This window comes from Rhopilema esculentum, chromosome 2 (assembly GCF_057945365.1).
Source record: "Rhopilema esculentum isolate cy_ngs chromosome 2, ASM5794536v1, whole genome shotgun sequence".
Classification (NCBI taxonomy): Eukaryota; Metazoa; Cnidaria; class Scyphozoa; order Rhizostomeae; family Rhizostomatidae; genus Rhopilema; species Rhopilema esculentum.
Window position 1 is genome coordinate 3,220,558 of NC_142816.1, and position 14,927 is coordinate 3,235,484.

Sequence of the window (14,927 nt, forward strand, 5' to 3'; positions counted from 1 at the left end):
CGGCATGAACTAAGTTTCAAAAAAAGATTCAATTCTTATGACAGAAACTTGTATACCTTAGCAATTATGAAAATTACTATTATACAAGTCTGTTATAAATGCTCGAGACCGAATAGGCACAGCTGTACACGCTTTGGTGTATAGAACAGTACGGTTTTAGCTGCTACTCCGAGTTTCATGCTTAATGAGACCATCAGGGAACTGGGGTATCCGACAGGAAGGCTACTATCAGAATCCTATTCTGTAGGTTTTAATTGACTCCTCAGTCACTGAAATAGAAATATAAGATACAACTGCAGTGACAAGAATTTGCTTTCAGGTTCACCAAACAATGACCCGAAATTTAAACCACATGAATAACAACCTACCAATATGATCAAGCTCAGCCAGGTATTCGTCACCAAAATCTTTCCCTTCCTAGAAAAAACAATGCAAACTTGCCAAATCAGTGATTTAGTAAATAAATGATAAGGAATCGAGTATCGCCGAAGAAAAAATTAAATAATTAGCAGATGGAACAAGGGAAAGAAATAGAATCGAAGGTAAACAATTGAATAAGTCTCTATCAGTAGCGGAATCTTCAGGAAACAATTTTACTTACTTTATCGGCCATTTCTTCGTTTAAAATTTGTCCACTGTATGTGCAGATGAAGGTTCCTCTTGGAATATCGTCAAGACATCGTAGGCCCCAACCTCTATGAATTTAAACAATGCAACATTGATAGGCATTCGAAATTGTTAAGTAATACTATTATTTATTCATTCTGTTGATTTTTCGTAACAATTTCGATTTCTCTTCTAAATTCACGGCTACGACTACTCTCGTAAACTTCCCGTTCCGAATTATCTTCTAAATTCTGCGTTACGATTTCTCTCGTAAATAACCCGTTCGATTTCTCTTCTAAATTCTCGGTTACGATTTCTTTCGTTTTTTTTCCGTTTCGATTTCTCTGCTGAATTCTTGGTTACGATTTCTCTCGTAAAATATCCCTTACGCTTTCTCTTAATTTTCTTGATAAGACTTTCTTTTGGTTTGTCATAGAAGATAGGAAAAGAAGAGAACTCTCTGTGCTCAAGATTCCTGCATTGGCAATTGGCATCACTAGTTTGATGGACAGATTTGCGAACAAAAGTTGTCTCATTAAAACGAAATTGACACGACGCCATCAACAAGCTTGTTGGCGTATTAATGCAAAAAGGGAGGGACAAGGGGAACAACTTCTATCTGGAAAATTGCTTGCTTTGTGTTTCATCTATTGGGTACTGGAAAGAGGGGTGTGGGGGATGGAAACATATCTAAAAACCGTTCTGGCTCTCGCTAATATGTAGCAGCCCAATTTCTAGAACAGTCCAATTAAAGAGTGTTATTGTTAACCATATGAAAATCTTTCATAAAAATTTAGATGTTTCTAGACCCAGTAAACGGGCAACTTTTTAAGGTTATCGGCCGGGCAAACTTAAAATGAATACCATCGCTAAATTCAATGCGATATGTATATATACAAAGACTGGTTGATAGCCAAAGGCTTGCTGCTAAATCTATCTCCGGGTTTTGCACCTGTTACAACATTCAAAAACCCATTAAGTATTAGCAGGGCAGCTGCAAGTAAAGACTGTAAAAATCCAAGAAAAGGTCACATAGACATTGAAACTAGATTTCCTCCAACTCCAATTTCAAGAAAATCTAAAGAATCGATGTTTTCTAACTTGTATATAAAGTAAGACATTTTCTCCGGGTCAAACTTAATACCATAAAATTTCTTTCATTTTGAAGCTAGATATAGTTAATAATAGAACCCAATAGAAGTTCCTATGAATTTTTCGACAAGCTGAATAAAAACATTGTGTTTAGATCTTTGAAAAAAGTCAGTTTAGAAATAGCTTTTGTCGCTGCCATTTTCCAGACACTTTCAAAATACGACAATGTTATGTAAACATGATTCAAACACATTCATTCTCATTCAAGAAAATATCATACAATTCAACTGAGTCTGTAAAAGCTTTCCAATGTTTTTAATCCAAAGTTATTTAGAGATCAGCTGAAATGTTATACGCTTATCGCTGCGAAAAACAGAATTTCTACACTGGAACATCAACAGCTGCAGATTTCAAGACTGGTGTTTCGAAAGTTGCTAATATTTCATTTTCTGCCTTAAATTGTTAGGAAAAAATTATCCCGGTGAGCACTTTTACTCAGGCTCAATGATAAAATACGACTTAACGGATCATTACAGAATTTTTAAGCCATTTTACCTAGACCAAATTTTATCCCATTTGACCGAAAACAAATGAATGTCTTTTCGTCCAGCTTTTTAATCTTGGAGTGCTTAAGTGTTCCGTGCTATGTTACAGCTTTTTACGCTTTTTTGAAACTTTAGAGGGAGGATGAGCGACTGACTTGATAAAGTACATAGATGGACAAACCTTTCAAAATAAAGTATTTTTTGCAAAAATCACGACCAAAGTTACTAAATTGTGTGTTTTCGCAATAGGAACCTGCAGGTCAGGGTACCATTGAAATGAAACTAATTTATCAAATATGATGTCAAATATTCATCAACAACGTCTGCTTACACACTTAAAAAGACTCGGGCACTAAGCTTAACCATGATTAGAACGATCGCTTCAAGTTTCTCCTCATTGATGTGGCACTTTTTTGTTCTCAATTTTTCACTGCTAACAAGTCTAGAGTAGATTGCCGTCTTGTGAATAATGCAATCTTCCTGGCAATATATTTTGAAAGATTATTGTAAATAAATTTCAAAAAATTGTCTATGCTAGAACTGAATGGCAACTATTTTGACTTCACTGCTAACAAAATCATAAATCACTAGCTACAAAAACCGGCGATGTTCGGGAGGACTGGAAGATTAACTTTTTGCTAACTACAAACAAAAGCTCATTCTCCACCTTAGATATGGCAAGTGACATCATCTTAGGATGTTCAATACTGGTCAGTAAATCCTTTTCGGGTAGTTACGATCGTTAATCTTTCATATAACTTTTGTTAGACTTTTATTTTACTTAATAAATGAACCTTTGCGATTTCAAATCCAAGATAGGTAACCTGTAATTTTGTAAACATGCTGGCGTCATCAGACATCAAGTTTCTCCTTCAAATTTGCGTTTACTTTTATTTCTTATACTTCCCCATTTCGGGTATCAAAAATTTTGAAAGACTTTTTTCCTACTTATCAATTGATAAATAAATCATGTATTCATAATCAAGACCGTTACTGTCTTACTTGTCTTCCGTCATGAAAACTTGCAATCTGACACCAATTCCATTTTGAACGACTTTGTTGTAACATGTTGCCGAGCACGAGCAGTTCCTGCCGCATTCGTAAATCCTGAAAAGTCAAAGAATGTAAGTAATGTAAGTAAAAGTTTGCAAGACTACACAATAACAAAAATTTCAACGTTTTAAGACAATACTGAATGACTTTGTAAAACTACTGGAAAGAAGCTGGCATGAAAAGGAGTTCTACTTCACCATTTCATTCAATGTTGGTGACAGAGGGTGCTTCAGTGGTAAATCAGAAAATAGCAAGGTACAAGAATCAGGAGGAGTAGAAGTGGAGTGAGAAATTGGGGTAAATAAGAGCGGAGGGATAAGAAAGGAAAGAGTAATGAGAAAATGGAAAAGGAGAAAGAAAAATAAGATCGGAAAAAGAGGGGTAAAGAACAGGGGTAGTGTACCCAGATAAACAAGCAAGGAGAAGTGAGAAAGTGGGGGAAACGAAATGGTGAAGATTAAAAGTAACAATGCCTATGGAGAATTGACCACATTACATTGAAATGAGGTATAGGGACTATGTTGATACAAGTTACATTAACAAATACAATTTTGAATGTTGCTTTTGTTACATTCAAAGGAATGATCAAGCTTTTAACTCTTAAAATGCGCACTTTAGAGAAAAGACTTCGATCGCGCTTTAAAATTCAACAGAATTACTCTATATGGCGGAGAAAAGAATTGCTTCAGCCTAAAAAATGTTACCTGGACAAGTTGACCAAGCAAGGATTTTAATGCTTTCTCCAAACATGGTGGAGTTTCTATTACCGTAATGCCTCGAATAGGCGCCCGGGCGCTTATTTAATTTTTGAGGCTCTAGGGTAGGCGCTTATTCGAGGGAGGCGCTTAATCGAGGGGGACGCTTATTTAAAAAGTAGAATTGGGTGCAAATTGTATTGTTCAGTAATCTTTCTGGTTGAAATGCCTTCCAATTATTTTTTCGTTGAAAATTCGAATAAGCACCCGTTTCTGAAGGTTGAAGGATGGGCGCTTATTCGAGGGGTGGGCGCTTATTCAATAACTTTACCTCTAAGGTGGGCGCTTATTCGAGGGGGGCGCTTGTTCGAGGCATTACGGTACATAAGCATAAACGCCTTCAATGCATTAAGAAATTGCAAGAGATCTTGATGTTACTGTTCGAGGTTTTACTGTTGCTCTTACCCAGTAGTGACACCCTCTCTGAGCCGGCGATACTGATAGCCACAATGTTCGTCTTTCTTGCCATTGATTGCGTCACTGGAATCGATTGTTAGCCGTGCACATGCGCATTTAGTGCGGTCCTAGGAAACAAGAAATCTTCCACATAATAGAAGCATTAAACTGTGGTTATTAAAATCAATAAGCAATTAAGATCGTCTTTTCATTTAGGTCTTTTACGATCCTTCTTTATCAAATAAGGGAATCATGTTTATAACTATGATTCGAGCTATGATCGAAGCATTTAACCTTTTGGTAACCTTTTAAGAATCTTTTGGTAAACAATGTATTTTTTATTGGAATCTTTTGAGTCTGTCTATAACAAAACAACAATCAAAATTTTTGGCAAAGATGAGTTCGTTTGCTCACTCAAACTCCTAAATGATCTGCCAGCACCTAAAATGCAGAGAGCTAGCAGGGACTGATTTGTCAAAAGAAAGAACCAATCAAACGCGCTAAAGCAAGAGGGATGTCACACTCCTAACGCCCCTCAAAGAGATGGACCTTGTTTGCCACTCCTCGGGTCAGTGATCAAAAATATTTGTGACATCTCCAGTTTTTCATGGTGACTACGAATTTCCTAATTCAGCTCAGGCAGAATGAGTGGGGGTGATCATCTGCAGTTTGGATTTCGAAAAGGTCATCATTTGAGAAGGTCATGAAAAATGATCTGCCAGCATCTTTGAAAATGTACCTGACAGTTATCTTGGCAGTCACACGAGGCTAAGAAACCAGAATCGTGATTCATATCGATACCGAGGCCGATGATCCGCTCGCTAATGTACTCCACATTTGGCGGCAACTCGTCATTGCGTTCGTTTACACATGAAATTGGAATCTTTTCCATTCCGTTTGAAATATCATCGATCTTCAAGCGAGGTGTCTGCAAGATACAAAAAGCGTGATTACAAAAGAAATCACTCGAATGAATAAAGACCTAAACAAGAAGATGCAAATTTCTATATAGTCAAATCTTTCAATTTTATTATTCTACTTCACTACTTTCTTAAGAATGCACAATCCTTGCCAAAAATAACTAGAACGCCTTCCCATTGCAGCATGCAAATAAACAAAGCAAGCCTAAAACTACCTTACCAAAATATCACTGCCGCTTCCAAAATTTCGACCCCCTTCCCCCGTACAATGTTGATTTATTTTCTCAATACTTTCAAACAGCTTTCAGCTTTCAAACAGCTTGAAGAATTGTTTACCCCCAGGATCAAAACAGCCCAATTGAACAACATTGTAATAGGGGGTAGGGGGGATTTTTCAAAAAAGCTTCAGCTTTGCGCAAGTGTTCCAACAATTTTGGCAAGGATTGCAGCTTCCATAGGATCACTAACTGAAGCATAAAGCTAATTAACAAGCCAGATTTCAAATGTCGGCGACAGTTACATATTTTCGTGTGTCTGCATCATGTTTTATCTGACATGATGTTTTATCTGAATATGCGCGCTGTCAGCAGATCATATCATGGAATCATCGAACTTTGATAATTTTGTTTCGCCAATATTATCAGTAATCTTTCTATACTATGGTAATGTCGTCAAAATGTAATGTTTCTATTGTAGGCTTCCCGAAAGCAACGAAGATATTTTGAAACAAGCGAACAGAGAAAATCACAGTTGCTTTTTCATCATGCAAACATTAACTTTGATATTGAAGGCAAAACTATAACTTGCCGATGTTTTTCTTTTCTAACAAGCATAGCGTCCTAAAAACAGCCGTAGTATTACCCTCTTTCCAATATTGCCGCTTTATGGGGAGTGAGCACCGCTATCCACCTCAACAGCAATACCCGAAATGGTTGCCAGACCTATAGCTAGCTGCTTAGGTTAGAAAAAGCGGTTGTTCCAAGAATGGTGAAAATAGACACCCACCGCATAAAACCAAGAACTTTGTACTAGTCAGATATTCAAGAGAGGTAAGCAAAACAAATCTTGTTCTTCGCTTTTAATATTTTATAATGAAAAAGGCGGTTTCCCCCATATGAGAAGTGGGCTCAAATAAGAAACCTTTCACACATGAAGTGAGAAATTTATGTATGTCTGAAACTCCACGTAGGTAAGCGAAATGCATCAAATTCGCTATATATAGTTCAGACAGCCTTTTTTTAAGTGAGAAGGTCAAATTAGTAGTTGCCTATCTCTTCTTTCAGCAAACCATCAGATTATATCAACGGTGTGCTTCTGCGTGCATTGCACGTGTATTCAGTTGCAAGATCGAAAAGTGTTAAAGCAAACCAGCTCTTTCATGGACTAAAAAGTAAATCAACGCAGATGCCAAAATGAAAAAGACTACCTCTTGGTTAAAAATAGGCAGGTGCTGGCATGAAAAAGCACGCAATACGAAATAATGCATTAACTATCAGTGATAAAAAAGGCTCTGTGCAGCCAGAATTTCGTCTCACTCGACATGAGGTCGAAAAAACAGTTGAAATAAAGGCAATCTGCTCTTGTCTTGCAGCGAATTTGGAAATATGCAGCGGCAGCAAGCGTTATCTCGATTAATTTGTACGACGTTTTGAGATCAAAATCAGGTTTTCGTATTATGATAAACCAACAACACCAAAGAATTAAATGTTTGAGAATCCATAAGCCAAAGAAATTTGCTATTTTTGCCCTGTATTTTTTAGATAAACTTTTTCTATAAAGGTGTTTTAGGTGAAGACAGGAAACGATGTCAAGACAGTCTTTAAACGGTTTGAACATGAAAGGAGCAATGAAGCAAGATATGTGCGTTCTTCAAGCACCTACAATATGAAGTTACGGTGCTGCCCATTGTTTGTATTCATGATATTCAATAGCATTAATGAGCTTTCCACAATAAAGATAAACATCAGAGGGAAAGAAAGCTGTTCTGTTTTGAGAGTATGTTCTGGCAGGGGCGGATTCCCCGGGTGGCTCGGTGGCGATCTTCATAAGGAGAATTTTTTTGAATTTATGCATAAATCCATAACTATACGCTTAAACATTGCTGATTGGCAACCATTGCAATCCCGCCTAAGTCCTCTGGAACTGATTGAAGTTATGTAAATTAATATCAACTTTAAGTGACCACATCTATTTAAGGCGTTGTCACGCCCTTTGGGCCCTTTCAGAGCCACAAAGCCACGCCGGAAGTACAGTTCCGGGCCGTCTTTGTGTTCTGGTTCGACTATCTACAAAAACGCTCTCAAATTTCACTTCTGAAGTATCCTATAGTGGTGATTTTGTTGTAGCACAATGTTCATGCTATTAGTTAAGCTACAATCTCATCCAGGCATTCAAAAAAATACTGCAAGCAACTTTAGATTCTTTCTTCTTGATAAATCATTTTCCTACATTTTCAAATTCATACTACAGCATGCATCAAAAAAGGTAAAGTTCCTGAATTCTTGCTTTGAAAAGTTAAGTCCAATAATTTGACTGCTTGATAATTGAATTTTTTCTGGAGTCGAGCAAAACTAATTCACAACTACTCTTTCTTTACAATAAAGTTACAAAGCGATGACGTCAAAAAACTATGTTTTACTTTTTTTTTAATTTTGACTTTAAAAGCCTGAAGCATCGCGAAATTTGCGAATCGAATTCATTAATTGTTAGCTATAGGTTCCCATTTTAGAAAACAAAAAGAGAGTTATGCGAACCGAGCAAAAAATGGTTCGTTTAGTTTGCCTCCTCTACACAGATGCGTAAACACGAAAATGCAAAAAAAAGTTTTAGCTTTGGAATGTTGTTTCTTCAGCTTTTTTAGCACCAAAACGTAAACCTTTTTTAAAACAGCAACTTTCAAAAATTGACACTTTTGAGAATGGTTGTTATACCTTATGCATCCAAAAAAGAAACGCGAACAACTTGACGAAACTAAAGGAAGGTTCAAGTCAAGTCAGTTAGGAGGAAATTAAAGGATACCTACTTTGAAAATAGGTATTTGGTCTCTACAGGAAATCGAGGCATCAAACGAAAACTCATCTATTGTGACATTCGTAGCCTTGGTCTGAAGCACTACGAGTAAAGGGAAGACTTCATTTTCATACATTGCTATAATGATTAGGAAAATCACCGTTTTACCTGTCTGTCATGAAATACTCGATGTCGTATGGGCAGAGCCGTACATGCCTTGGCGAATGAAATAGGACGGTTTTAAGTTACAAGTATATATATAAACTAACAACAGAGAAATGTTCATTTTTCATTCACAAGTTGATGACGGAGGTAGCAGTTCTTTGGTGTAAACAAAAAAATTATCATCAATGGTGGTGTTGAATGGTAAGGCGTTATGCCACGTGACTGCTAGCTGAAATCTGATTGGTCAATTAAGTCAGTCTATCAAAAAAGAACTTGCAACAATGGCAACCATAACAAGAAACGTGAAAACAGCTTTCAATTTTGTTATCATTTTAATTCGACCAAAATAAAATAGCATAAAAATTCACTTACAATATTTTGTAACTTCTGAAAGGTTACGCTACAAAGGATAGAAACCATTAAAAATAACAAATTACGAGTTAATTATTTGATACAGCGTAATTTCAAATAAAGCATCGCAAAATGCAATACAGTTATGCTTTCCTTATATTCTTTAAAAGCTACATAAATCTTGTTTTCACAGAGATATGATGGCTCGGAGAAGGAGGAAGAGGAAAGGAAAAGCAATGAAAGAAACATATTTTTAATGTTAGAGATAACACGTGGCTGGTGTCAAGGAATACGAAGTGGATACATAGAACAGAACAGGATTGTTAGTCAAAATCCCCTGTCCAAGGTTCAACGATTTCAGTTTTCGTTCATCCTTAACCAATACGTATAAATCGCTTTGTTGGGTCACAGAATGGTGCTTTTTCATACAATCCATAGTTAGAATATGCTGTCTTCGCACCACCAGCAAAGTAAATATAGAATATTTCCCGCGCCATTATAGAAAGAAAATATCTTACAGATAAAAAAGGAGACCCAAAGGATACCCCCAACAAACCAATAACGAGAAACAGCAGGTCACCCCAAGATAAATCGAGACACCCATCTTCTCTTTTACAGAACTGCCATAATGTACCACATAATATACTTACAAGTCTCTTACTGCAAGGAGCGCGGTAATAAATGTCCCTGTGATAGCCAGGTCGCCTTTTTGCTGTTTCCCTGTAGATAAAACAAGTCATTATCAAAAACTCAGTGCAAAGACCTTTTGTACCATGATTGCCACATCTTCACCGATGAGGTGTAAGGATGACTAAATGGTTTTGGTCAATTGGGTTAATTCATCCTCGCAGGAGAGTCGCATGAAAAGTACTTTAATTTAGTTCTTAATGTTATCATGTTTTCTGCAAACTTCGACTTTATTACAAAGATATCAGCAGTTGAGAGAAAAATTACCAAGCTTGAAAACGACACACTCGATGCCAGCGTACCTGCTTTACAAAATAACGAGCAACTGACAGAAAACAAACAAAACACAATACCTATAAATCTAACTGAAATAAGGAAACTTAGGGGCGCACGTAAACAAGATAAGGCAAAATATAAGTGAAACAATTTTAGTATGTTACCCAAAAGAAATGCGATAATGAAGATCAGTGTAATCATATACAGAGGGCTGTAGCTATTTTCAAACGAAATATTTCTTGAACTGCAAGCAGAGCGTGAATGCAGTCAAGGCTTGATTAAATGTTTTTGTAGGTTTGGATCAAAATGTTTCAGTGTTTTCATTTCGAGTTCACGAGGTCTGAAGATAATCAAAGTTATTGTACTACTTGTACTTTGAAGCCGTTTTGCAATCGAAGTTGAGACTATTTGAGCTCTACAGCAACAACTGAAAGAGCGCCGTGAAGACGTCACGAATACATTCTACGACTATGAATTGAGAAACAATCCCTCCACAGTTGCTTAAATGTTGTTTTAAATAACATCAACTGTTATGGATAAAAATATCTTACAGATAAAAGAGGAGACCCAAAGGATACCACAACAACCAAGACGAGAGTGCCAAAGGAACAGTTTCCAGTATATAAAAAACAAAACCAACGACGCATCGCCACCCCCTCTCCCCCAAAACAATGGAAATTATAAAGTTAAATACCATAGCTATCTGAAATGAATCCACTGGACTACACCGCTCCTCCTAACTTTGCATGAACAAATATTGTTCAATGGGGGAGAAGGGAATGCAGTATAAAATATTAAAAAATGTGGTGTACCCCAAGACTTTTGGCAATCATTATAGCTCAATGTGTGCTATCACATTGCTTTCAAGCTCATTTTTGGTTCACTAACAACTAGACAAAATTCTGAATTAACACATTTAAAATTATGTCAGTGATGCATACACCATAATCTCCACATATTTTCATATCGACATTGTTATCGACAAGTGCAGGATACCGTAAATAAAGAACAGTAGAAACTTTGCTTTAGAGAACAGGGCCATTCTAAGTTGCAACCCCAAGCTTCATGCTTGAAGCGAACATCATGCTACTGTCTGCTTTCATAACGACTTTTGTAATCAAAAAATTACCCGATACCTTACCTAGTCCACCCAAGCAACAAAGGGACCGAAAGTGGATTGTGTCTTTTTCTCTCGCTTTGCGGAAGATAGACTTCAGGAATACACTTTGTTGAGCACTGATGGGGTCCTACGAAACATTATTGTTCACACTAAGTCCTGTGGGAAAGTTGCGAAATGAAAGGTAATAATATTGAAAATAATAGCCATGATTGTGACAGAAGTTGTTAATTTAGCAATAAAATAATTTTCACACGCAATGACGCAAACATAACAGTTATCCGTTATGATTTTCCACGTAACCGTAAACACATAACGGAGGCGATGAAGAAATGTTTTTCCTTGGAATTAAAAGCGAAACAAGTAATCCATGATGTGTCCTACAATCACTGTCCAAATTACTTGGAACACCCAACACTTTGCGCTGTACTTTTCTATTTTTCATTTGTTTTCATGAATACTACCACTTCTGCCCCCCTTTCCGCCCAAAACAATGTTGAAAGTATAAAAAAATATCAAACAATCCACAAGAAAAAGCGTACTCCATAACCCCTTTCTTTTTTCTATAGTAAATCGACATTGTTCCTAGGGGAGAGGGGGATGGCTGAATTTGCCTTTGAAAACCTACGTTAGTGTTCTAAGACTTTTGGCAGTGATTGTACGTTAATATGCGTCAACCCTCCATGCAAATTCATCTCCCACAAGTATGACGCATGCTAAATATGCATACCTCGTATCTTAGGAAAGGATTGCGTTAAGTTGATAAGAGCCACCATATGTGTCGACGTCGTCGGGCTTTGCGTTGCTCCGATGTGTCCCACGATTGGCACAAGGACCTTCGTTGCTTGTCCAGCACTGCTTTGAGCTAACTTCAAATACTGCATTTGTTGCTGTGGCGGGCGGGGAAGGATCATGCGCTGTCTCGTGACTGACGCAAAAGGCTGCAACAATTTTTCTTGGCTGGAACTTCTTCGCTTCGCTATAAGTTGGGCATCAACACTTCGCTGTAAAATACAAATAATTCGTTAAAGAGAATAATACCCAATAAAAGATGCTTCAAGGATAATTCTGTATGGAGTAATATACAAGTCCTAGAATTGCCTGAAAATAAGAATATTTCCTTTACGAAACATTGGAACGAAGACATTATCCCCTTCATGGTCAACATTGTTAGGAAAGCTTTGGAAAATTAGAAGTGCTGAAAATACATAAAAACTCTGCAATCTCTTACGAGTTTGGATCGCCGGATTATTAATTTGATATTATATTAGATCAAGAAATAGTATAATGGCCAGTGGCAGAACGGAGACACCAGGGGTCCTTGAGGGAAAACTGAGACGAGTCCCTATTCACGGACTGCAAGGGGGTCCCATTCAAGGGTATGGTGTAGAGCATTTCAACACAATAACAAGATAAGGAAATGATACTTTTCTCGTTAACTAGGGGGGGAGTCGGGGTCTGCGTTAAATGCTTCAGGTAAGGAACTTTAAGAACTTCGGTAATAAGGTGAACTTGAGCAAAGTCTGGATACCTTTGGGGGTCTCTTTTGATCGCGAGACCTTAGTTACCGAATTAAGTTGCCCTAAACTGTGTTACGTCACTGATAATGGCTCCAAAATCTTGCATGACTCAGGTTTGCAGTTAAGCCTAATTGTAGCGCCTTTTTGATGCACCAACGGCGACCTATTAATGTGACCGCCATACTTAGGCGACCTTGTAATGGGAACGCCTTTTGAATGCACCAACGAAACAATTTCAAAACGGAAGAGGGGCATTTTCTATCGTTGAAATTCAACAAAGGGTGGCATTTCTAATCGTTGAAAGGTCATTCCTGGCAATAAATGTTTCGACACCAATCTAGTACACGCGAGAACAAGAAAACGAATGTTCCAGTGATTTCCACCATTCTAAAGCCTTTCAGAAAACATGTATTTACCTCAGGGGAGCTGAACAACTGTGCCATACTTTTGCTTCTCGTCACTGGAACCGAAGGCGATCCATTCCCGCTAAAATTAACACGAGTTTCAGACCCCAAAGCACCGCTTGAACTGTGTCTTACAAATCCTGTCCCAAGTGATTTGGAATTCAATGATTCTGATTGAAGGGACTGGCTGCTTAGCTGTCTTTCAAAACGACCTTGGTTACTGTTTCGTAGCAACAATTGGCTGTCGGATGCGGTTGATTCGATTGAGCTTTGGCTGGAGTGTCGTTGGAAGGTTTTCGCGGTGCCTTGTCGTGGATTCTTAGGTGACGGTAAGTTGATCATGGCTGCGTAACAAAAGAGATCAAATTGAATGAAATGAAGTCAAAATACACAACTAACAATTTCTACAAGTAAAAGAGATTAAAATGGAAGTACAAGTTCAAGAGATAAAAAATTGGTATATTCGTGCTTTTAAACCACTGCTTTTGTCTCTATTACTTTATAAAAAGTGTTTTAGTTCTTACAGGATTTTGACGTCATTTTGGTGTAAAATTATCATAATGTGTTTCCAATCTTTTACACAAATACCATAACACCACACCTTCATCCAAAAAAATCAGAAATTTTCTCACACTTTAAATACATATTATCTTGTAGTTCATCGCATTTTCTACAAAATATACTAAATCATTTAAAAAAACGTTCTGCGAACAAATAAGCAAATTATTATGTTTATAAAAACTCTGTTCATAAAAACTCTTTATGCGTGACAACAGAAAAAACTGTGGCTCTTCTTTATTGGTCTGATATTCTACTATTCATTCCACTTTTTGAGAGAAATGATATTACGAAGCAAATCTTTGTGTAGAGAAATTATCAATGTATAGTGACCTACAAACGTCATAATGTAAATGATGCAATCAACTAAATGATGGGGGGGGGGGGGAAGGGACCTTGATTCTAAAGAAGTCTATTTAAAAAATATCGAACCATTACAAATTTTCCACTAACCACCAATTATGGGAAACCTATGAATTCTTGCTCTGTCTTCTGCTTAGACGAACTTGAATAAAAATGGCCTTTGGCATTAACGCCCACCAATAACCCATCAGGTGAAGGGAGCCCACCAATAACCCATCCATATTTAGACTGACGGGGTGTGCCGTGTAATAAGTTATCCATTAACGATTTTGTGTCCAACGAATTGTCAATTTTGAGAAAGGAATACTAACATTTTCTCATTAGAGCTTTCTACATTTTTTTCAGAAAAGCAACGTGAAACTTAATAATAAAACGGCCCACCCGCCAAAGGTGGGATCTTTCTTAGAACCTTTTTTGGCAGGGAGTTCTTTCGAATACATGAGGTTTTCAGCGCTTAACATGAGCTATACTGGGTTGATTGAAGATGATATCAGCTCTGTTTTAATAGAATACCTTCAATAAAATATATTCTGAAAATAACGCTGCTTTCAGACTAACTGCAGCAGCTTCCCATACAAATTCCTAACTCTCCCAATCAACTTGTTTGTATTTTCTTTGGTTATTCTAAATGAAAAATCAATTCAGTAGCTTTTTGCTATTTTGTGAAAGCGATGGATTTAAGTGCTCCAATGCCTATTTGAAATACTATAGATTGAAACCTCACATTTTAAAGTCTTATTTGCTTTAATGAAACAACCACAAAGCTTTTTCCTTCCCTCTTAATCACTTTTTTCGCCCAGATAAGTTTATGGCCTCAATAGATGTGAAAGCGGGACAAAATCGTCCACACACTCTCACAAAATCAACCATACCATGGAAGTCAACATCAATTACAAAGTCTTACCGAGTCATGGACCTGGGGGTGGTAATTAAAAAGCAACCAACAATTTTCCTATGTTGCTTTCTTCCAGTGGTTATCGGTAGTGTCCAGTAATTAAGATGGACAAATGGAAAACTACAACACCTAAAATCGTGGTTGTCATGGAAACAAATTCGGTAACAGGGTTCTTTTTTACGATGAGATTGTTACATTAGATGCTTAAATAAGAT

At 37.2% G+C, this 14,927-nt stretch overlaps 1 protein-coding gene across 1 annotated transcript in view; it reads right to left on the reverse strand.

The window, feature by feature from the left end:
• The window catches only part of LOC135695535 (histone-lysine N-methyltransferase SETDB1), a 42,002-nt gene that overhangs the window by 11,255 nt on the left and 15,820 nt on the right, over positions 1–14,927 (reverse strand). The window contains exons 18-28 of the mRNA XM_065214651.2: positions 12,909–13,240; positions 11,703–11,976; positions 10,997–11,102; positions 9,543–9,612; positions 8,914–8,941; positions 8,390–8,478; positions 5,187–5,375; positions 4,457–4,575; positions 3,246–3,350; positions 602–695; positions 369–417 (exon numbers count right to left, since the gene is read on the reverse strand). Of these exons, the coding sequence (XP_065070723.2) occupies positions 369–417; positions 602–695; positions 3,246–3,350; positions 4,457–4,575; positions 5,187–5,375; positions 8,390–8,478; positions 8,914–8,941; positions 9,543–9,612; positions 10,997–11,102; positions 11,703–11,976; positions 12,909–13,240 (1,455 nt within the window). The remainder of the gene's footprint in view (positions 1–368; positions 418–601; positions 696–3,245; positions 3,351–4,456; positions 4,576–5,186; positions 5,376–8,389; positions 8,479–8,913; positions 8,942–9,542; positions 9,613–10,996; positions 11,103–11,702; positions 11,977–12,908; positions 13,241–14,927) is intronic.